This window comes from Gorilla gorilla, chromosome 23, assembly GCF_029281585.2.
Source record: "Gorilla gorilla gorilla isolate KB3781 chromosome 23, NHGRI_mGorGor1-v2.1_pri, whole genome shotgun sequence".
Lineage (NCBI taxonomy): Eukaryota > Metazoa > Chordata > Mammalia > Primates > Hominidae > Gorilla > Gorilla gorilla.
The window spans coordinates 35303827-35325008 of NC_086018.1; the positions used below are offsets into that span (position 1 = coordinate 35303827).

The window sequence follows — 21182 nt, forward strand, 5'->3', positions numbered from 1 at the left end:
ATTTTGTAATGTTGGGCATATAGCTTAACTTCCTGTGCCTCGGTTTCCTCATCTGTAAAATGGGAGTGATAGCAAGACCTGCCTCAAAGGATGGGCATGGGGATGTGAGAGCTTAGCACAGGGCAAGCACCAACAACGCTCGGTGCCACTGCTATCAGAGATGGAAACATTGATGTTCCAGAACAGGCAGTTACTTCAAAGATTAACCTCTGAATGTCAAGGATGGGGAAGCTGAAGGTCAGAGAGGTCAAGTACTTCCCAAGGTCAACCAGAGAGTTGAAGACGCAGCTGAACTTCCCTGGCTCTGGATCCAGGGCCCAAATACTCGACAAAAGACCTCGCCAGAGTAGCAATTACTTCCCTCCCCAGCCATCAGTCCAGCCCTCCCTCCTGAGCGCTTGAAAGTCTGAATAATGGGAGAGGCGCTGGGGCTCAGGAGGAACGCCAGCAAGATTACAGAGCAGCAGTGGCTCAGCCCTGAACAGCGCCGCTAACAATGAGTGTTCTTCTCCGAGTTCCGAGAGGCAGAGAACAGAGTGGGCAGGGGGCTGGAAGGGCTCTGCGGGGAGGAGGTCCTGAGCCGTGGCTGAGCGAGAAGGAGGATTGAAGCAGAGAGGAGGGAAGGAAGGGCAGGCCTGGCAGGGGATCCAGCAGGAGCGTAAGCGCGGAGGTAGGAAGGGGCTCAGAAAAAGAGGCTGAGGTTAGTTTAAGAGGGGGTGGGGACCAGCAAGAGTGGGAAGGGAGAGGAGGCTGGGCCTCAAAGCCCAAGCCAGGAGGACAAGGTGGACCTTCGGGGCCTTGCAATAGCAGTTCTGGGCCCTGGAAGGGGCCGGGACAGAGGCAGGGAGAGTGGCCAGGGCCAGAACTGTGACCGCTGTCCCCTCCACAGACACCTGCTACGTGTTGTCCTTCTCCATCATCATGCTCAACACCAGCCTCCACAATCCCAACGTCCGGGACAGGCCGCCTTTCGAGCGCTTTGTGTCCATGAACCGCGGCATCAACAATGGTAGCGACCTGCCCGAGGACCAGCTGCGGGTGAGAGAGGTGCAGCCCACCCAGCCCGGCCCCGGGGAATCCAGGAGGGACCTGTCCTTAGATGGATGGCCCGGGAGGGGCTCCTCTGAGATAGACAGCCCCCAGTGGGGACTCTGCTGATATGGCCCACCCAGGCTGTGACTGTCTCGAGAGGCACCATCACAAAGCGCATTGGTCCTGAAACCCACCTGCCCAAAAGAGGCCCCCATCTTGAGAAGGATGTCCGAGATAGACCACCCAGGAGGTCCACCCAGATTTAAGCCTTTGGGGGACTCTAGGCAGCCATCTTTCACATCTTCCAAAAAGGGTACCTCACACAGCCCAGGTCTATTTCTTAGAATAGAGATTCTTAGACGCTCAGCGTGTCAGGCCTGAAAACCCTCAGACTCTGCTCTAAGCCCTCTGTCCTTTAGAGAGGAGGAAACTGAGGTCTTCCACAAGGCCCTACTTGAGCTGGGCCCTACCAACCTCCAGTCGCTTCCTCAAATAGCCTGCACCCCTGCCACACCATGCCAGGCTCTGCGCCCAGCACGGGGGCCCCAGGGATGAATCAACCACATATGCTGCCCTGACCAAGTTCAGGATCTGGTGGGAGGACTGTACACATGTGAATTACAAGACTGCATGATTCATGCGGTGCTGGCTGTGGGGATGGAGCTCTGGAGACGCAGATCTGCTGTCACTGCGGCTGTCATTGCTCTGGGGGCAGGGAAGGGTGCCATCCTGGAAGTCTCCACAGAGGAGGTGACTTCTGAACTGGGCCTTGAAGGTTACATGGGAGTGCTCCCAGAGGAGAAGCCGGGAAAGGACATTTCAAAAAGAAGAAGTGGCCAGAACGGAGGCGTGTCCTGGTTGGGAAAGGAGAGGTGTCCAGTGTGGCCGAGGTGTGGTATATATGCACAGTAGTGGGTGACAGGGTGGGGCCAGAGGGTCCGGGGCTTCCAATGACAGCCTCAGGAGTTTGCCTGTTTCCTATGGGCCACAGGGAGCCAGGGGGTATTCGTAAGAACAGGAAGGAGAGATTCAGAGCCTGGCTTAGGAAAAATGAATGGACAAGTTCACTTCAAGGACTGGAGATGCCCCAGAGCCCCCTGAGCTTCAATCCCCTCCATGGTCAGAGCCCAGCAGGGAGGGGCGGAGGGGGCACGAACACCACAGTCCCAGCTCAGCACCGAGTATACCTCCTGCCTCCAAGGCTGGGGCGGAGCCTGGATCTGGAATGATTCTGGTGCCCCTCGGTGTTTGAGAACTGCCTCACCCTTAACCCACCTCTTGCCTGGTCCCAAGAGGAGAAAGTACATCAGAGAGGAGCCACTCCATAGCATGAGAGCTTGAGAGCTGGTTGGAGCTCAGGTCTACTCCCGTCTTCCCCGTTTGCCTGCTAGGTGACCTTGGGCAATGACTCACTGGAGTTGAAGCCACTATCCCCTCTACCAGGAGAGTGGAGATAATAATACTTGCCACAGGGAGTAACTGTTTTAAATGTTACGGGCAGAGCCTGTGCCAGGTATATAATACCTGCCTCCTGCATGGCTCCCCAGCTAAAGTAGGGCCTGTGGCCTAAGTCACTATTAAAAATAATTAATAATGAAAAAAGCCCCAGCATTTAGTAAAATGCCTGAAACATTTTAAACAGCATTTGAGCATTGGTGACTCATTTCATTTGGGGTCCTCGTGGTGCTATGCGGGCACACCTTGTCTGGCAGGGAATGGGTTAATTACCTCCCAGCACTGGTCCTGCCGCTCTCCCAGGTGCCACATTATTGCCTCTAGCTCCCAGTGAGCCCTCTTCAGCATCTCCCTCCTTAGCTGTTTTTCCCAATTCGAGCCTTTTGTTAATAACAATGCACCGCATTTGTATGGAACTTGTAAGTTTCTTCTCACCAGGCTTTGGGGTCTATTATCTCAATTTAGCTTCAAAATCTGCCCGGGAGGTTTAGGAAGCCCTTATTATCCTCTTTGGCAACCCAGAGAGGCAGACATAGACTAAGGGAAAGAACAGAGCGCTGGACTCAGAACCGCCTCCAGTCCCGGCTACCCCACTTTCTGGTTGTGTGACTTTAGGAAAGTGGCTTGACCTCTCTGAGCCCCAGTTCATAGGATTAGTGCAGAAGTGTAAGGTATTCAGCCAAGTGCCTGGTGTAGTTGGAGTGGCTAATCAATCCTGGAGCTTCCCAGGTCAAAAAGAAACACACAGGCAGCTGCGTGGATTTGGGGATCCTCTTGCCTTCTGTCTGAGCCTCATTTTCCCCATATGTAAAGCAAGGATTCAGCTTTAAGCACCTTCAGATAGTCAAAGGTCACCACTTTGCAGAAGGATTCTCCAGTTTGGGCCCGTTAAGTGGAGGAGGACATGGAATGCTTTTAAGTGGCCCAATTTGCAAAATTCAGTCTACACAGGTGTGACCCGAAGAGAGGCCACCTCAAGGGTACACAGACCATGAGGATGCGCAGCTGGGAAAGGCTGTGGAGAGGTGCACAGTGGTAGTCAGGGGACAGGACGGTTGAGCCAACCTTGCTCTGGCCATCCAGATGGGGCAGGGGCAGAGTCCCCAAGAAGCTCAGGGTGAAGGCACAGTGAGTTCAGACTCACAGGGATGGGAGGTCCCATCCCAGCTCTGCTCTTATGTCTGTGTGACCTTGGACACGAGCCTCAGTTTCCTCATCTGCAAAGTGGGCTGATGATGCTGGCTTCATATTGTTTTCTGAGAAGCTGTCAGGCGCCTGGCACTTGGCAGGCCTTGAGAAAAGCTAGGAGAGGAACCACCCACCCTGAGGGCTGTGGGAGGGGGAGCTAGGGTGGAGGAGGCACAGGAGATAAGAGGACAAAGAACTCCACTCTCCGGTGTTACAGTTGGAGAAACTGAGGCCCAGGCAGAGTAACAGTCTCCCAGTTCCAGGCATCTTCTGCCATAGGCAGCCCTGCACCTCCTGGGTCCTTGCCCAGGCCTCTCAGTCAGAATGGACTGTGGATTGGACACAGTACTAAGTACTTTACGTTATTAAGTCATCCCATCCCCAGTTTACAGCAGAGGACACTGAGCTCCATGAGAGGTAGCTGGCCAGAGGTCTCATAGTTTATGAGGAGTCCTGATTCAAACCCAAGACTGACTTCAGCGCCTATCCCTCTGCAGAGGCCAGAAGCCAAGATTTGGGGATGGAGGACTTGGCTGTGCTTTCCAGCTACCAGTTACTTCCTAGCTAGGGGAATCTCAATTCATGTCACTGAAAAGATCAGACATTGATCTGCCTTCAGAAATGCTGGCTTCAGGTTCAGCTAGATCCAGGTGCCCAGTGACATCACAGCCTGATCCAGTTGCCCCATCTCTCAGCAACCGCCTCCTCTGTGTTAATTTATCTCTTAAACTAGCTCTTCCCAGGTGTGGCAGAGATGGCCGTGTGGCAGAGATGGCCCGGCCTTCCCGTGCCCTCACAGTCCTCCTCCTCAGCTGTTTCAGCTAAAGTCCCAGGATTAATGCTTATTGGCTGGCTTGGGCCTGAACTGAACTCCCTGAACTGAGGCTAGCAGGATGAAATGCTCTAATCAGCCAGATGTGAGTCATTCACCCCCTCCTGGAGCCTGGGGCTGGGGACCTGTGGGTGTCAACCCTGCCAAGTGACCTGGACAGAACACAGAGGAGCAGAAATTCCCCAGAGGGAAACTGAGGAGGTGGGGGTGGAGGGACACAGAGCCAGCAGGGCCACCGGAAGGAGGCCCTTGCATTTCTGCACATCCACCCAGCCAGGAGGAGACAGCTAGGCCCAGGGGTTGCGGCAGTGCGTGCAAGGCGTTTTCTTGCAGGAGAGGCTGGTGTTTACAGGGGACAGGAAATGTGGGTGAACTCAGCCGTTTTCTTTGCGGGGGCAGAATGTACAGGCTGATACAGTGACCGCAGAAGCTGCTGGGTCCCCCTGTGGGTTTTGTGGCAGTCAAGACCCCCGTCTGCCCCCCTGCACAGCTCCTTGGGCTTCCAAATATTTGTCTGTGCTGACAGCTTTGTTGATGGGGCCTTCCTGTTTCAGGCGCTTGTTCAACCAGCCAGTGCCACCTGGGAATTCCCGGGGATGCACGTAGGGGCTTCCCAGAGAGAAACTGGTGCCTGCTCTTCCCCACCCCCATAGCCCCACAGCCAGATTGAGCCCAGGGAAGCCACTCCCAGCCCACCCCTGACTCTGGACCCCTGAGCTCTGAGGTCAGAAAGGACCTTAAAGAACCAGCAAGCTCCATTTCTAAAACTTTGAGAGAGTCAAATGATACTTGTGAGAATTTTCATTTAAAATCTCGAAGAAAGCGTCTGAACAGAAACATCTGAGCAACAGCACACACAAACACAGCGAAAGGAAATGATTTCATCCTCTGAGATAACACCGCGCTTGCTTTGAATAAGCAGAAATGGACAGTTTAGAATGGTTCTCCAAACACTTGGCAATCTAGGCAGGTTGCTCATAGAACGCAATATCTCATGGCAGGAGATTCAAAGCACACAGGAGTGATCTGGCACCAGCGGCCACACCTTGCCCACAGGGAACTCGGAGACCTGGCTTACTTACCTCCAGTGACAAAGAGCTCATTATCCTACAGGGCTGCTCTCCCACGTCACCAGCTCTGACTGCCAGAAAGGCTTCCGTGGAGAACGGCAGTCTGCTTTCTGGGAACTCCCCAGGCCCCACCCCGGCCCATCCAGCATAGGTCTGCTTAGGAGAGGGGCTTTTGAGAGCCACAGCCAGCATCCCACCCTGGGCTCTCCCTCAGCTAGGCCTCTCAACAGGAAGTGGCCTATCCTCCTCCCTGGTGGCTCCTCAGTGGCCCCTCAACTCAGGGACCTCTCTGCTGCTGCACCTAAGCAGGAGAGGACCCTCCTCCCATGGCTTTTGCCAAGGTTGCTGTGCCCCAGAGACAGAGAGACAGAAAGAGAATACGTGTGTTTGTGTGTGTCTGTGTCTGTGTGTGTAAGCATGCATGTGTGTGTGGGCATGCATGTATATATGTGTGCATGTATATTGTCAGTGTGCATGCATGTATGTGTAAGAGTGCATGTATATGCACGCAAGCGTGCATGTGTGAGTGTGCATGTATATAAGTGTGCATATATGTAAGTGTGCATGTGTGTACATGTATGTGTGAGCGTGTGTATGTGTCTGTGTGTGTACGTGTGTAAGTGTGCATGTGTATTCATGTATGTGTGAGCATGTATATGTGTGAGTGTGCATGTATGTGTGCATAAGCATGCATGTATATGTGTGAGTATGCATGTATATGTGTGCATATATGTGGGTGTGCTTGCATGTGTAAGTATGCATGTATGTGTGAGCATGCATGTGTGTGAGTGTGCACGTATGTGTGTGAGTATGCATGCACATGTGTGCATGTATGTGTGAGCATGCATGCATATAAGTGTGTGTGAACATGCATGTGTGTGTGCATGTATGTGTGAGCATGCATTTATATAAGTGTGCGTGCATGTGTGTGAACGTGCATACATGTGCATGTGTGTGTGTGCACGTATGTGTATGTAAGCATGTATGTTTGTATATATGTGTGTTTGAGGGGCTGACCCCTGCTTGCTCTGCCCTGCAGTAGCACAGAGGTAAGCATGACCGGGGTGGCAGGGTGGCAAGACCAGGCCCAGGCTGAATGGAGGGAACCAGGGAGGGGCTCACCAAGAAAAGCCCAGGGACCACGATAAACAGGTGAGGAAAGAGCATGCCTGCAGGTGAGTGACCTGCTCAAGGCCACACAGGCCAGGCCAGGCCTAGGCCTTGGACTCGGGTGGACTCACAGCCAGGTCTTTCTCTCCCTTGTCTTGGGGCAGAACCTCTTCGACAGCATCAAGAGTGAGCCATTCTCCATCCCTGAGGATGACGGCAATGACCTCACTCACACCTTCTTCAACCCAGACCGGGAGGGCTGGCTGCTCAAGCTAGGTGAGAGACCGACAGACACACGTCGTCGCGCACACACTCATGTACGAGCGGGCACACATCGTTGCATGCACACTCCTGGACGCACAGGCCCCCAGCTGACACGAGGCTCACATGCATCCTGGGGGATGGAGTTGGACAGCCCCAGGTCTCCTGGCCCCCAGTGCAGCCGTCTGCCTGCCCCATCCATCCATCTGTCCTGAGAAGGAAGGGAGCCAGTGGTGGGGGCTGAGCTGTAAGCCAGGTGAGAGGCAGACAGACCCACTGACAAACGCTTCAGCTGCGATTCTGTTTCTCTCTCCCCAGAGGAATGGGGAGGGAAGTCAAAGCAGGAAGTACCATTTGTTCAGAACCTACGGAGCTCAGGCAAGGTGCTGGTTCACCCTACAGCAGAACAGTAAAGTCAGGGATCTGCCTGAGGCCACACAGCCAGCCAGGGGCAGATTTGAGGGCGCAGAGGGTTAGATGTCCCTAAAGGAGGGGAGGAAGGATGACAGGATGTGGCTTAGGGGGAGGCTCCCTTCAAGCTGACTGGGGGCAGGGAGGGCCTGCACCCTGCAGAGAGCAGCTGGGGTGGAAGCTGCAGTAATAGTGGCTGTAGAGTCCAGCAGGGCAACCCCAGTGCCCGGCCGTCTGCCCCTGCCTCCCACACACACTTCAGAAGCCTCTCCAGCAGGGACAGCCAAGCCGGGGACAGCGCCTCCAGGGCAGGTGAGGACAGATGCCTCATGTTGAAGCAGGGGTCTCAACCTGGCTCACCTCCAGGAACATTGAGCCTCCAGCACCTCCTGTCTACCAAGCCCCGTGCCAGTCCTGCCCAGAACCCCCAGGAGCCCCCGAGCCCTCTGACTCTCCACACCACACCCCAGTCCATCCTCCTCCATAGCACTCGGCCGCCTGTCCTGCCCCAGCCACGTGCTGTCCGCCTCCGAGAAGCTCTATGTCATAAATCTTAACTCAGATGGGAGAGGGAGCCTCAGAGTCACATAGCCCTGGGCCCAAACCCCAGCTCCTCCACCCAAGTACTGATGGTCAGGTTCTTCAGCCTCAGTTTCTGTAGCTGTAAGATGGGGAGAATGATCTCTGGGAGGGTTCAATGTGCGGCAAAATGGCCAAGAGTTGGGCTCTGGGACTAGGACATTGGGGTTCGAATCCCAGCTCTGCTGCTGAACCGTGGGCAGGCGATTTTACCTTTCCATGACTGTTTCCTCGTCTGTAAAATGGGGTTAACAATGGTCTCCTCTTCATCCGTGGTTATGAGGATTAATAAGTAATATTTTTTGAAACCTCTAGAGCAGTGCCTGGCAAATGAAGGATGAAATGCTTAGCATAGTGCCAGGCAGGGACCAAGCTAAGGAATGAAGCAATGGATGGCGGTAGCCAGGAAGAGCAGGAACTGGCCATTCCTAGGACCATTCCTAGGACCTGATCACGGAGGCCACCCAAACGCCAGCTCAAGCAGCTCCAGGGAAGCCTGGGGATTACAGGAGCCACTAAGGTTCTTGTTTGAGAAAGGGATAGATGTTGGGGGGAGGTGTGGCGGACGAAGTTTAGGGCACTCAGCTGGGGGTCCAGGGGAAAGCATCCGAGGCCCTGCCCTTCCCTGGAGGAGGTGTCAGTGGCCCAGGAGGAGGACTGACCAGCTTGCTACATTGGCCTTGCGCAGGGGGCCGCGTGAAGACGTGGAAACGGCGCTGGTTCATCCTGACCGACAACTGCCTCTACTACTTCGAGTTCACCACTGTGAGCAGGGGTCTCCTGGGCCTTCCCCTGCCCCCGCCTCTCCCCGCACAACCCACTTCCCAACTCCCACTGAGCAGTCGACTCACACAGCTTTGGATCCTTTGAGATCATTCAGTTCCCCTCCATGCCCATTTTACAGATGGGGAAAACGGGTACACAGAGGAGGGCCGGGCCAAGGTCCTAGGCAGAGCCCAGGCTTAAAGCTGGGCCTCCTAACTCCCAGCCAGAGGTCTTCACATGCTGCTTCTAACTTCCGTCCCCCTATGACTGGACAGTCTCGGAAGATGAGCACGCTCCTCTTTGAGTTTGGGGAACCCCACACGTTCACACCCTGCCTTGGGCCTCAGGGTTCCGCTTCCTGACCCTGACCTTCCTTCCCCTTTCCCTGTAGGACAAGGAGCCACGGGGAATTATACCTCTTGAGAACCTCTCGGTGCAGAAGGTGGACGACCCCAAGAAGCCAGTAGGTGTTCAGGTTGTGGGGCCCCGAGGCTGGAGCCACTGGGAAATTTCCTAAACAGAATGTGGGGAGAGGGCCTGAGGCTGGGCTCTCCAGGAGGCCAGGCTGTGCCCCTTACACCTTCCCTGTGGCTCAGGGCTGCCTTCTCTCCCTCCTGGGGCCATGGACAGTGGGAAAAGGTCAATGTGGGTCCAAGGACGTGGTTGTCCCCTGTTGTCCCACACAGCCCGACTGGCTGGATGGCCCCGAGTAAGCTCCGCTCCATTCAGAACCTCAGTGAGCCCACATGTCACGTGGGGACTTTAGGGAGGATGGTGGATTCAGGAGCCTGGCACAGAGAGAGTGCTCAGTGTGGGAGCAGCAGCTCCTGCCCCTTCGCCTGTCGTAGGGCTGTCACGCTGATCAGGGACACTAGCGTCTGGGCTTCTCTGAGCCTCCTGGAGGGCCCACCCAGCCTCCCTCTCTTCCCACCCTTGCCTGGCCACCTCCCCACAGTTCTGCCTGGAGCTCTACAACCCTAGCTGCCGAGGCCAGAAAATCAAGGCCTGCAAGACCGATGGCGACGGCAGGGTGGTGGAGGGCAAGCACGAATCGTACCGCATCTCAGCCACCAGTGCCGAGGAACGTGACCAGTGGATCGAGTCCATCCGGTAAGGGGTGCCCAGGTCTGGGGATGGCTTCCCGTCACCTTCCAGAAGGTCCTGCTTCTTTTGGGTCTTGCTTCCTTATCTGTAAAGGGAGCTAACTCCAGTCTCTCCCTCCTGTTTCTGGCTGGCAAACCCCTTCCACCCGTATTCCATGGGTACTTTCTGTGTGCCTGGCACCAGGCCAGGCCCCAGGACACAGGGAAAGGAGAGACCACCTGCATGGGGTTGGTGGGAGAATAGAGCAAAGAGTTGCACATAAAGTTCTTGCCCCGCCCTTGCCTGGCACGTGGTGAGTGCTCTTGTTGGCATCACTATCCAAAGTGGCCTGGGAAGGACCTGGTGGAGGTGGAGGGAAGGGCTTTCCAGATAAACTTCCAGGTAAAAGGACCCGGACCTGTGTGGGCAACCAGCAGGCGGCCTACCTGCACAGCATCCTGGAGTCCGAGTGAGGCTAAGCAGTGTGGGAGCTGAAACTGCTGAGCATGACAAAGCCACAGCCACCGTGGTGAAGAGCTTCGGTTTCTCCTGGGGCACTGGGGAGCCATAGACTCATAAATAGGGAGGGGTGGCTGGGTGAGGAAGGCCAAAGTGTAGGGACTGGTTCTGTGGTGCCACCAACAGGAGAGACATGAGGAAGATGCACCTGGTAAAGGGCAAGATGGCAAACCTGCTCAAGGCTTGACTCTGAGCCAGCCCAAGATATTGGCAAGGGTGAGGCCTGGTGGCCGGAGGAAGGCAGAAGTGGTTGCTGGGCAGGGGCCGTGTCCCAGGGACTTGCAGGGTCTTTTCCCCTGGGCCTTGCAGCGGAGCATCCTGTGAGGCTGCCAGGCAGACCCATTCTCACCTCCATCTTACACATGAGGAAACTGAGGCCCAGAGATGGGAGGGACCTGCCCAGGCCACAGAACCAGGGACAGAGCAGGGTCCAACAGGCAGGTCTGCCAGCTCCACCCCAAGCTCTTCCCGTCACCTTCCGAAGGTTGCCAGTGGGAGCCTGGAGAGGGGCCCAGAGACATTTGGGAGTAGAATTCCCAAGGCTCTCAGCTCCTGATCAGAGGCCTCACCCACTCTGGCCCTGCCCATGGGACACTGGGTTAGGCTTACAAGTCTGGACTTACCCTGGCACAGACTTTGTTGGGGCCATCTGGCCTTTCCCCCGTGGCAGAGCAGGCTGACACCTCCCTGGGAATCCCATGCCCCTGATACAAGCCCTGTGAGAGCAGACCCCCTTGACGGCCATTCCAGCCCTGAAATCTCTCCTCCCACTCTCATTCTAGAGCCAGCATCACCCGTGTCCCCTTCTACGACCTGGTCTCTACTCGGAAGAAGAAGATTGCCAGCAAGCAGTGAGATTCCTGGAGGTGGCACTGGAGGTGGCACTGGGGGCTGGTCACCCTGAGAGTCCCATCGCCTGCAGCGCCTGGAGACCCACCTCCCACCCCAGTGCACTCTTTTGGGCCACAGACATCATTGCTGTTCCCCGTTACCTCGAGCTGACTCTAGAGGGGAAGGCAGAGCTCAAGAGGGTGGGTGGGAGCTGCAGTGGGCTCAGAGTCCAGCAATGAGGCCCCCTGGCGTGGGCACCCAGCTGCAGGCCCCTGCCCTATGTGCACTACAGGAAGGGGTGAGGAGAGCAGCCAGAGGAAAACCAGCCCCAGAATGCTGCAACTTCTCTTCTCTCTGGACTTCGGTGTCCTCGGCTCTGAAGGCGCTCTCTGCACTTAGATGCTGTCAGCCCTCAACGTAGGAGGGGCCGTGGGGTCCCTAAGTGATTCTTCTCCCTGGCAAGGCTCTTCCTTTTCAGGGATATCTCTGCCAACCCCTCCCCTGTCCTCGGGTTGGGCTTGGCCCTCTCTGCCTGAGAGAGCTCAGCACACACACAGCTCAGACCCACGGACAGGACCCCGGGACAGAACCCCGGGAGCACTGCCCTAGGAGCCCGGACCCCACGAGCTCAGTCCCAGCTCTGCCTCTGACTCGCTGTGTGCCCTCTGCCAAGTCATGCCCATTCTCTAGTTCTTGCAAAACTGCAGTATTTGGACTAGAAACGTCTTGGCCCCTGCTAGCCCTGTGCTCCAGCTTCCAGCTGGAGATGGCAGCCCTTGTTTGCGGAGCCCAGGCTGACTCCAGATTCAACGTTGCTGGGGAGAGAAGAGCAGTATAGACTCCACCTTCCAGGATGTCCATTTCGGGGAGAGGAGCAGGTGGGACCCTCAAGAAAATGACAGAGAACATCCCAGACAGATGGGACTCAAGCAGGATGGGTGCTATATCCAAGAAGCCAAGAAGAGAGAGTTTCGTGCACTGTGGTTACCAGGAGGGCTGCCTGGAGGCAGTGGCTGAGCCAGAAAGTAACACAGAACTCATGCTTGGAGAGATAGAGTCTTGGCCATGGCTTTCCTGCGAGACCACTGACGAGCAGTCCCATGGTGATAAAGGGCAGCCCGGCGGGTCCCAGCATCTCGAGACCCTCTGCAGCAGTATTATCAGAGTAGAGCTGACTTCCAGTACCCGGGCAGCCAGCTCTGTCTCCAGGGAGGCCTGGCCTGGAGGAGGAGTCCACTAACAGGAAACACTTCTCACCCCCTCACACAGGCCCAGGGGAGCCCCTGGAGGGAAATTCCTTGGCAGGGGAACAGGAAATGTGGTCGCCCCTGCCCCACTGCCAGCCTGACTGGGCAAGGAAGCAGGTGGATCCCCCAGAAGGAACCGCAGCTCGCGAGGCACCTCTCCTCGTCCCCACCCACCCCCACATTTGCACACCTTCCACAGGGTGAGGATGGAGTAGCTGCCTTGCAAGGTGGTGAGACTCCTGTCTCTGGAGGTCTGCAAGCACTGGTAGTGATATTGCAGCAGACAAGGTCTGGGTTGGGCGTCTGCAGGAGGAGACCTTGTGGGACATCTGAGGACATCCGCAGATTCTTGTCAGCCTGTGAACTAGGCCCTGCCTCTGTCACCTCATTGGTCCATGAAGGAGCAGCCAGGGGTGGTGGAAGGAGCACTGGGCTAGGGGTCAGGGGTCAGAGATTCTGTCCTGCTCCTGGGATGCACTGGCTACTCCCTTAGTCTACTCCCTTCCCCTCTCTGGTCCTCAGCTTCCTCCATCATGGAGGAAATGGGATCATGGATTTTCTGGGCATAAGTGGCTGTTCTGGGAGTCATTCCAAAGAGAGAATAAAACTCTTGATCCAACTCGTGAGTGGGCTCTGTCCTTTCTGTGACTGCGGCTGCCACCTTGACCCCACCAGGCCCTCCACCTCCGTCCCTGTCCCAGTGGAGGGCAGGAGGGCCAGGCAGGGAGGCTGGTCACTCAGAGGGCCCTACAACCCCATCCCCGGAACATTGGCACAGGAGCCATCCCCAGGGGCTGGACAGCCAATGGGGCTTCCACAGAGCAGGTGCAGGCAAGCTGGTTCTGACAAGCCCAGGGAAAGGCAAAAGGACTTTCCAGCAGGCAATGCTGTCTAACGATAGAAAGAGCCGCTGCCGGTCAGGTGTGGTGGCTCACGCCTGTAATCCCAACACTCTGGGAGGCCGACGTGGGAGGATCACTTGAGGTCAGGAGTTCGAGACCAGCCTGGCCAACATGGTGAAATCCCGTCTCTATTAAAAATATAAAAATTAGCTGGCATGGTGGTGGGTGCCTGTAGTCCCAGCTACTCAGGAGGCTGAGGCAGGAGAATTGCTTGAACCTGGGAGGCGGAGGTGTCATTGAGCTCAGATGGTGCCACTGCACTCCAGCCTGGGTGACAGAGCAAGACTCCATCTCAAAAGAAAAAAAGAGCCAGGCGTGGTGGCTCACACCTGTAATCCCAGCACTTTGGGAGGCTGAGGCGGGCAGATCACCTGAAGTTAGGAGTTCGAGACCAGGCTGGCCAACCTGGTGAGACCCCCATCTAAAAATACAAAAAATTAGCCAGGCGTGGTGGTGCATGCCTGTAATCCCAGCTACTTGGGAGGCTGACGCAGGAAAATTGCTTGAATCTGGGAGGCAGAGGTTGCAGTGAGCCGAGATCATGCCACTGCACTCTAGCCTGGGCAACAGAGTGAGACTCTGTCTCAAAAAAAAAAAAAGAAAGGAAGGAAGGAAGGAGGGGGGAGGGAGAGAGAGAGACAGACAGACAGACAGACAGAAAGAGAGAGAAAGAGCCTGCTGCCATGGGAGGTGAGTAGTATGTTCCCCGTTGCTGGAGAAGTGCAAGCACTGCTGCTCCAAGGATCACTTGGTGGGTAACGGAGGAGCTTGAATTCAATAACCTTCATTTATTTGTACATCCCACAAATGTTTATGGAGCACCTACGGTGTGCCAGGCACTGTCCCAGACACTGGTACAACAAGGCAGAATCCCTGCCTGCATGGGGCTCACATCCCTGCAGTACTGAACACACGCCGTTCCAGAGGACGCAGAGTGGGCAGTGGAGGGCTGGGCTGGGCAGAGGGCAATCCGGGGAGGCTTCTCTGAGGAGGGTGCTCAAGTATTGGCAGCCAGGCCAGGGACAGGACACGCACCTGATAATGCAGTGAGCTCACTTCATGTCTGCCCCACACTGAACTGTGAGCTCCTTGTGGGCCAGACCATGCACATACTCAGTGCCCAGCACACAATAGGTGCACAATAACTGCTAGTTCACCTGAAGTTAACTGATAAAAGGCCCTCTGGGTCTCAGCATCAGCAGGTGCAAATGTCCAGAGGCCTAGAGAGCTATGAGAACGTTGGTGCCTCCAGGAGATGCAGGAGTACCTGGAGAGGCCACATCACAAGCCAGGAGCATGGAGAGCTGGGCTCTGACTCACTGGCCCCCTGAGTCTCTCCAGGGCATGTCTGCTCACCTTCCTGCCATTCTGCCACTCCTCACTCTGGTCAGCAGGGGGCTCCCACCACACGTGGATAAGAGGTTTCAACGCTGCAGTCAGAATGGCTGGACCGGCTGCACAGGGCTGGGCGGGGCTGGACGGGGCTGGACGGGGCTGGACGGGGCTGGACCGGGCTGGACGGGGCTGGACGGGGCTGGACGGGGCTGACTGGCTGTCCCTTGCAGGAACGGGGTCTCTGTCCAGAGTAGAGCCCTGGTCTGGACATCCTAAAGGGGGAGGCATCTGGTCTATCAGGGCCCAAGGGCTCGAGCAGCCCAGTAGACACCCATGGACACAAACAAGCATGGGCCTCCCCGCCACTCATGCTGGGCACAGTCACCCCTGCTGGGGCTGGCATTGGGCCTGGCACTGGGAGATTCGCGCACTCTTGCTTTCTGGCTGTGGGGCCCCGAACGAGTTGTTTACCCTCTCTGGTTGGAATTTTCCTCCCTGAGAGGTTGGGCCAGGTGAGTTCCATGATGCAAACCTTGAAGGGAGACTTCCACATGCAACAGGCAGCGCTGCAACATAGCTCCTGCCCTGGAAGGGATGGCGGGGGAGGAAGATGAGCAGGTACCACGAAAGCCATTACTGTGACAGGGCACGGGGCGGGGGGGTGACGCAGCCGTCAGAGCCACCCAGAGGGCCATGGTGAAGGCTCACCTCTACCCTGTGTCTTAAGCAGGTTTCCTAAGCTCTCTGAGCCTCAGGTTTCCCATCTATAAAATGGAAATAATTAAATATACGTAAAGTGCTAACAACAGCGTTAGGCAGCTCCTGGGATGTTACGTGCTACTATTATTATGATCACAAGGCAGATTGTGGGCATGCATTCATGGAGCTACAAAAACATGGAATTGGGGCCATTGAGGGGGAAAGATTCATGTGGGCAGTGGGGTAGTGGGGGAGATCTAGGAAGACTTCTTGGAAGAGGTGTGCTCAGGAAAGATAAGCCAAGTGGAGGTCTGAGCCTTCCAGCCAGTGGGGCCAGTAGGAGACAGGACAAGGATGCAGGTCGAGGCAAGGTATTTCTGGAACTCCCCTGGGCCCCAAACACAAGCCCCAGTGGGTCAAAAGAATGCAAGGTTGAGGGAGGCTGGGTGCTGGCTGGGACTGAGCTGCATGCACAGTGCAGGATCCTTGCAGCTCTGGGGCTGCAGCTTTGGCCACATGAAGCTCTGAGGGGGCATTCAGTAATGTGGCTGCTGAATGGAGACATCCTAGCCTGAGGGAGGACTAGCTTGGCACAGAAGGCTCTGGGTTGGAATAGGCCAGGGCAGTGGGGCTTGGAGAAGGCAGAGTGGGCCTCTGCCAGGTACCTGGAAAGGAGGAGCCCCTCCATCTTGAAGCCTGGCACACAGAGCTGCCAGGGGACAGGAGATGGGGGCAGGCAGCCCGAGTCGAGTGGCAGGTGTGAAAGACCTGGAGAAATTGATTTATTAGGGACATAAAAGGAGCTAAATATGTTTGCCGGCTCAGTGATGTCTCAGGCCTTCCCCAGGGGTCTGCAAGTGTGAGCATCAAAGACAGGCCTGCTCCCACCAGGACAGTGCAGGCTCCAGACCCTCCTTCCCTTCAACGGGAGGCCCACCTCCTACCCCAAGTGTCCTGAGAGCCTGGCCTATGAGGGGCACCAGAGACCCAGCCACTCACTCCCGCAGGCCTCCCAACTCTCCAGTCTGCACCCAGAATGGCTGAAGAATGAAGCCGGAGAGTGACACACATCTGGGTTCAAAATCCTGGCCTTGCCCCAAACTGCCATGTGATCCTGGCCCAGTGGGGACCCTCTCTGGACCGTCCCCGCGAGCCAGCCCCACCTCCCTCCCTGTCTGGCAATGTTGTCCCATCCCTTTTGGCTTCTTCCTGACAGCACAGCCTCCTCTGCCCAAGATCCAACAACCACCCTCCAGGAGAAAAGCCAGACTCCACAGGGCCTCGTTGGGGAGAACACGCTCTTCCCGTGGCAGTTCCAGGCCGGGCGCTGGGCTCTGGAGAAACGTGGGCGAATCTGGTCTGCAGGCAGGGCCGGCGGAGGACGAAGAAGTGACCTCGCTATGGGGACAGCGTTGGGAGCGACAGTAAGGATGAGGGAAGGCGGGCTGTGGGGCCTGGGGAGACTGGAGCACGGAGCCCCCACACAGGACTTTGGCACATTTGAGAAGCGGTGAATTCTTTGGTGGGCCTGGAGGAGGCCTGCCTAGAACAGCTGGACTTGGAATGCAACAGAAGCGGAGACACACTGGCCAGCCTGCGTGGGTGACTTTACCAGGACGGTGACAGGGAGCCAGGAAAGGGTTCAAAGTAGGAGAGAGACTCTGCTGGAGGCCGTCTGGGGATAGCCCCTAGGATCAACCACTCAAGGGATGGATTAAGGAGGCTAGGTGGGCCACAGGGGGCTGGAGGAGGTGAGGGAGGAACAGAGCGGTCGCTGGACAGGAGGAAAGAGGCTTGATGGGCCTCTGGGGCTAAGAGTTGTGGGAGGTGACGGCATTCCCCGAAACAGCCCAGCAAAGGGCAGTTGTGGGGAAGGAGTCGGGCAGAGGGGAGGTGAACAGGTCACACTGCGTCAGAGGGGCAGCAGGACCTCCCCGTGGACACCTTCAGCTGCGAGTTAGACAAGGGTCCCGGGCTCGGCAGAAAGCCCTTCCCACCTCCTCTTCCGCACCCTCTCACCCTCTTATCTCCTCCTCCTCTCCCCACTCCCACCTCTCCCACTTGCCCCTCCCTCCCCGTCTGCCAGATTCCGCCCCCTCCCCTTTCTTGGCCATTTAGTCTTGGTTCAGTGGTGTGTACTGGCAGGCACCTGGGTCCTGGGGTCCACCTGCAGGCCTGGGTTCCAATCCCAGTGTGTGGGTTCTTAACAGCACGTGACCCTCAAAAGTAACCCACAAAGACCCAGGTTTGCCCTGGACACCCCAGCCCACCCCCACCATGCCCAGCATCAGTATGTCATGGCCAAAGCCGCCAACCATGGAGCACTCGCTAAGGCCAGCGCCTCCCACTACATGCTGTCTTCCAACCTTCCAGCACTCCCTAAGCAGGCGTGACTATCCCCATTTTACAGAGAAGGGCCCTCAGGCGCACTCTGGCCCAGCCAAGAAGGACCTGAGCTGGCATGGAACCAGCGCCATCTGATTTGAAACCTGTGTCAGGGCGACCACAAACTCATCATCCATAATAGCCCTTCCTATGAGTGCTGGAATCTGGATTCCAGGGGACGCCAGGACAACAGGCAGAAACCAGGACTGCTCCAGGCACCCCAAGACATAGGGTCACCCTAGAGATCAGACATATCCACAAGGTGCAGCAAGGAACTGGGGTCACTCTGGGTGGCCCTGTGGACTGGAAGAGTTGTGCCCCGTGGCTGCTTTATCCTGGAGAAGGAAAGGACAGCTGTTTCCTCCGGAGCAGATCGGGTTCAGCCACCAATTCACCCAGCGAACTTTTCTCCACGGTGAGTCTCCCCAAGTCCTACCCCAAAGTGGCACCGTGTGGACTGACACTGGATTGGGCAAACCTGGTCTACTGTACGCCCTCAGCAGATATCAGCTGTCACCGTTATATTCTTGATGGAGTCTCCCTCGAGAGGGCTGAGTTCGAGGACTCTGAACAGGACAGAACCATGGAAGGTAATGGGGGCTGTCCATGCCATCCTGCCAGCTCTCCTCCTGCAGGAAGCCCTCCCTGACCACCCCTGTCCCCAGGGCTACTTTAAGACTCCAGAGGTTTCACCATTTGGCTTTTGGTGGGCTGGCTTCGTGGTCTGGGGTTGCCAGGCTCAAAGTTTTTGTTCGGCTGCTGAACACCAAGGCCTAAAAGCCCTCTCCTTTTCCATCCCTCTCAGCTTCTGTACGGGGGCCTCCAGCCCCATCCAGAAATGCCCTGGCCTAAAAAAGCACCCTTCCTGTTCTTCCATAACGAAATCAAAGGTCACAGACATTCAGGCACACGCCCTAAGTCACCCAGCACGGAGGCTCCATAAAGAAGACCGAGGCAGAAGGCACCGGCATTTGTAGAACATACTTCATGTCATCTGATCCTCCCAGGAGCCCACAAGGTAAACAGGATTATTCCCATTTAACAGATGAGGACATGGAGGCTCAGAGAGCTTGTGACTTGCCCAGAGTCACACAACCAGGAACAGGCATCTGATCCAATTGTTAAGGCCAGGAGGACCCACCAGCCAGAAGGCTCCAGCAGAAGGGCAGGATTAATTCTGTGACCTTTCCAGTCCCTTTGATCCTTTGAGGCTAAAGCTTAACTCTTCTCTTTCTCCCTCCCCCAAGGGATTTTCAGTTCATAAATAAGAGCCCAGAGGGGACCAACCTTTGATCCAAAGAAATGATTTTTTAAGAAAATGTCCCCCATTTAAAAATTAATAAAACATGCTCATTGCAGAAAATTGGAAAGCGCAATGAAGAGGAAGCAAAGCTTAGACCAAAAAACAAATGAGATCATGTCCTCTGTTGCAACACGGCTAGAGCTGGAGGCCATTATCCTAAGCAAACGAACATAGACAGGAGCAGAAAACCAAATACCGCATGTTCTCACGTATAAGTGGAAGCTAAATAATGAGGACACACGAATACTAGGAGAGGGACAACAGACACTGGGGCCTTCTGGAGGGTGGACAGTGGGAGGAGGGAGAGGATTAGAAAAAAATACCTGGTGGGTATTATGCTTATTACCTGGGTGACAAAATTATCCGTATACCAAACTCATATGGCAGTTTATCTATATAACAAACCTGCACATGTATCCCAAACCTAAAAGTTAAAAAAAAACCTAGACCAAGAATTCCTCTACCTGATATTTTTGTAAACATTTCAGAATATTTCCAACACACCTGTTATGTCTCTGCAATGATACTGCAAATGCAGTTTTGTAACCTTAAGCCAATTTTTTTTTTTTTTCTGGAGACAGATTCTCGCTCTGTCCCCGAGGCTAGAGTGCAGTGGCACGATCTCAGCTCACTGCAACCTCCTCCTCCCAGGTTCAAGCGATTCTCCTGCCTCAGCCTCCCGAGTAGCTGGGATTACAGGCATGCGCCACCACACCCGGCTAATTTTTGTATTTTTAGTAGAGGCGGGGTTTCACCATGTTGCCCAGGCTGGTCTCGAACTCCTGACCTCAAGTGATCTGCACGCCTCGGCCTTCCCAAAGTACTGAGATTACAGGCGTGAGCCACCGTGCCCGGCCTAACACTTAAGTCTTAAGACTATGAAATCCAGATGTCCACGTGTATACCAGCCAGGACAGGTTAGGTTACACCGTGGCAACAAATATCCCCAAATCTCAGTGGCTTCACACACCACAAGAGGTTATGTCTTGCTCACACCCCATGCCCTGGGATTGCAGGGGAGGGGTCGGCATGGAGTCTCTGCTTATCATAGTCACTCAGGGACCTAGTCTGAGGAGGTGCCATCCTGGCATGAATTGCCAGGAGCGCTGTCTGGATGTGACATGCCACTTCTGCTCACATTGCATTGGCCAAAACATGTCACATAGCTACCTCACTGCAAGGCCAGACGAAATACCATCCTACCACCGGCCATGCAACATGGGAGGACAGTAATACTTGGGGTGCGGCACTAGTGCCGATTATAGCCAGGGTGACCAATTGTCCCCATTTTCTCAGGACCAAGGAGTTTTCCAAAATGCTGGCCTCCTTGTGCTAAAATTGGGAAAGTCCTGGGCAACCCAGGAGGACTTGTCTGCTCCTATTGTACCACGTTGTGCGGTCTTTACACACTCACTTTTCAAAACTGCACAGCAGCCATCTTTTAGATGAACCAACGTTTCTCTCCCCAGTCCCCTATTTGCTGGAGACTCAGACTGTTTCCAGTATTCCATGTTTATAAATACATTGTCTTAAATACCTCCATGGATAAAACCATGTCTACGTGGCTTCTCAAAGGTGCCACTGGTGGCCGTTTACAGGCTCACAATACCTGTTATCCATAGGTAATTCAAAAAGGTTGAAACAATACAACTTGCCTTCTGCAGCAGAAGCACATACCTGCTTTCCTTACCTTCTCCTGGAGCCCAGAGCAGTCGTTCTCTAATTGTAGCCTCCAGCTCACCTGGAGAGCTCCTTAAAACAGATTGCTGGTCCCTAGAGCCAGAGTTTCTGATCCACCGGGGCTGGGATGAAGCCTAACCTTTGCGTTTTTGTGTGTGTGGTTTGTTTGTGGGTTTTTTGGTTGGTTGTTTGTTTGTTTGTTTGTTTGTTTTGATGGAGTCTCGCTCTGTTGCCCAGGCTGGAGTGCAGTGGTGCAATCTCGGCTCACTGCAAGCTCCGCCTCCCAGGTTCATGCCATTCTCCTGCCTCAGCCTCCTGCATAGCTGGGATTACAGGCGTGTGCCACCACGCCTGGCTAATTTTGTGTTTTTAGTAGAGACCGGGTTTCTCCATGTAGGTCAGGCTGGTCTCGAACTCCTGACCTCAGGTGATCCACCTGCCTCAGCCTCCCAAAGTGCTGGGATTACAGGCATGAGCCACCACGCCCAACCAGAT

At 55.4% G+C, this 21182-nt stretch overlaps 1 protein-coding gene across 1 annotated transcript in view; it reads left to right on the plus strand.

Moving 5' to 3' along the window:
- Window positions 1-13002, plus strand: part of CYTH4 (cytohesin 4) — a 33474-nt gene extending 20472 nt beyond the window's left edge. Inside the window, exons 8-13 of the mRNA XM_019018747.3 lie at window positions 890-1038; window positions 6852-6963; window positions 8627-8703; window positions 9095-9166; window positions 9659-9813; window positions 11088-13002. Of these exons, the coding sequence (XP_018874292.1) occupies window positions 890-1038; window positions 6852-6963; window positions 8627-8703; window positions 9095-9166; window positions 9659-9813; window positions 11088-11160 (638 nt within the window). The 3' untranslated portion in view covers window positions 11161-13002. The remainder of the gene's footprint in view (window positions 1-889; window positions 1039-6851; window positions 6964-8626; window positions 8704-9094; window positions 9167-9658; window positions 9814-11087) is intronic.
- Window positions 13003-21182: the final 8180 nt, after the last annotated feature.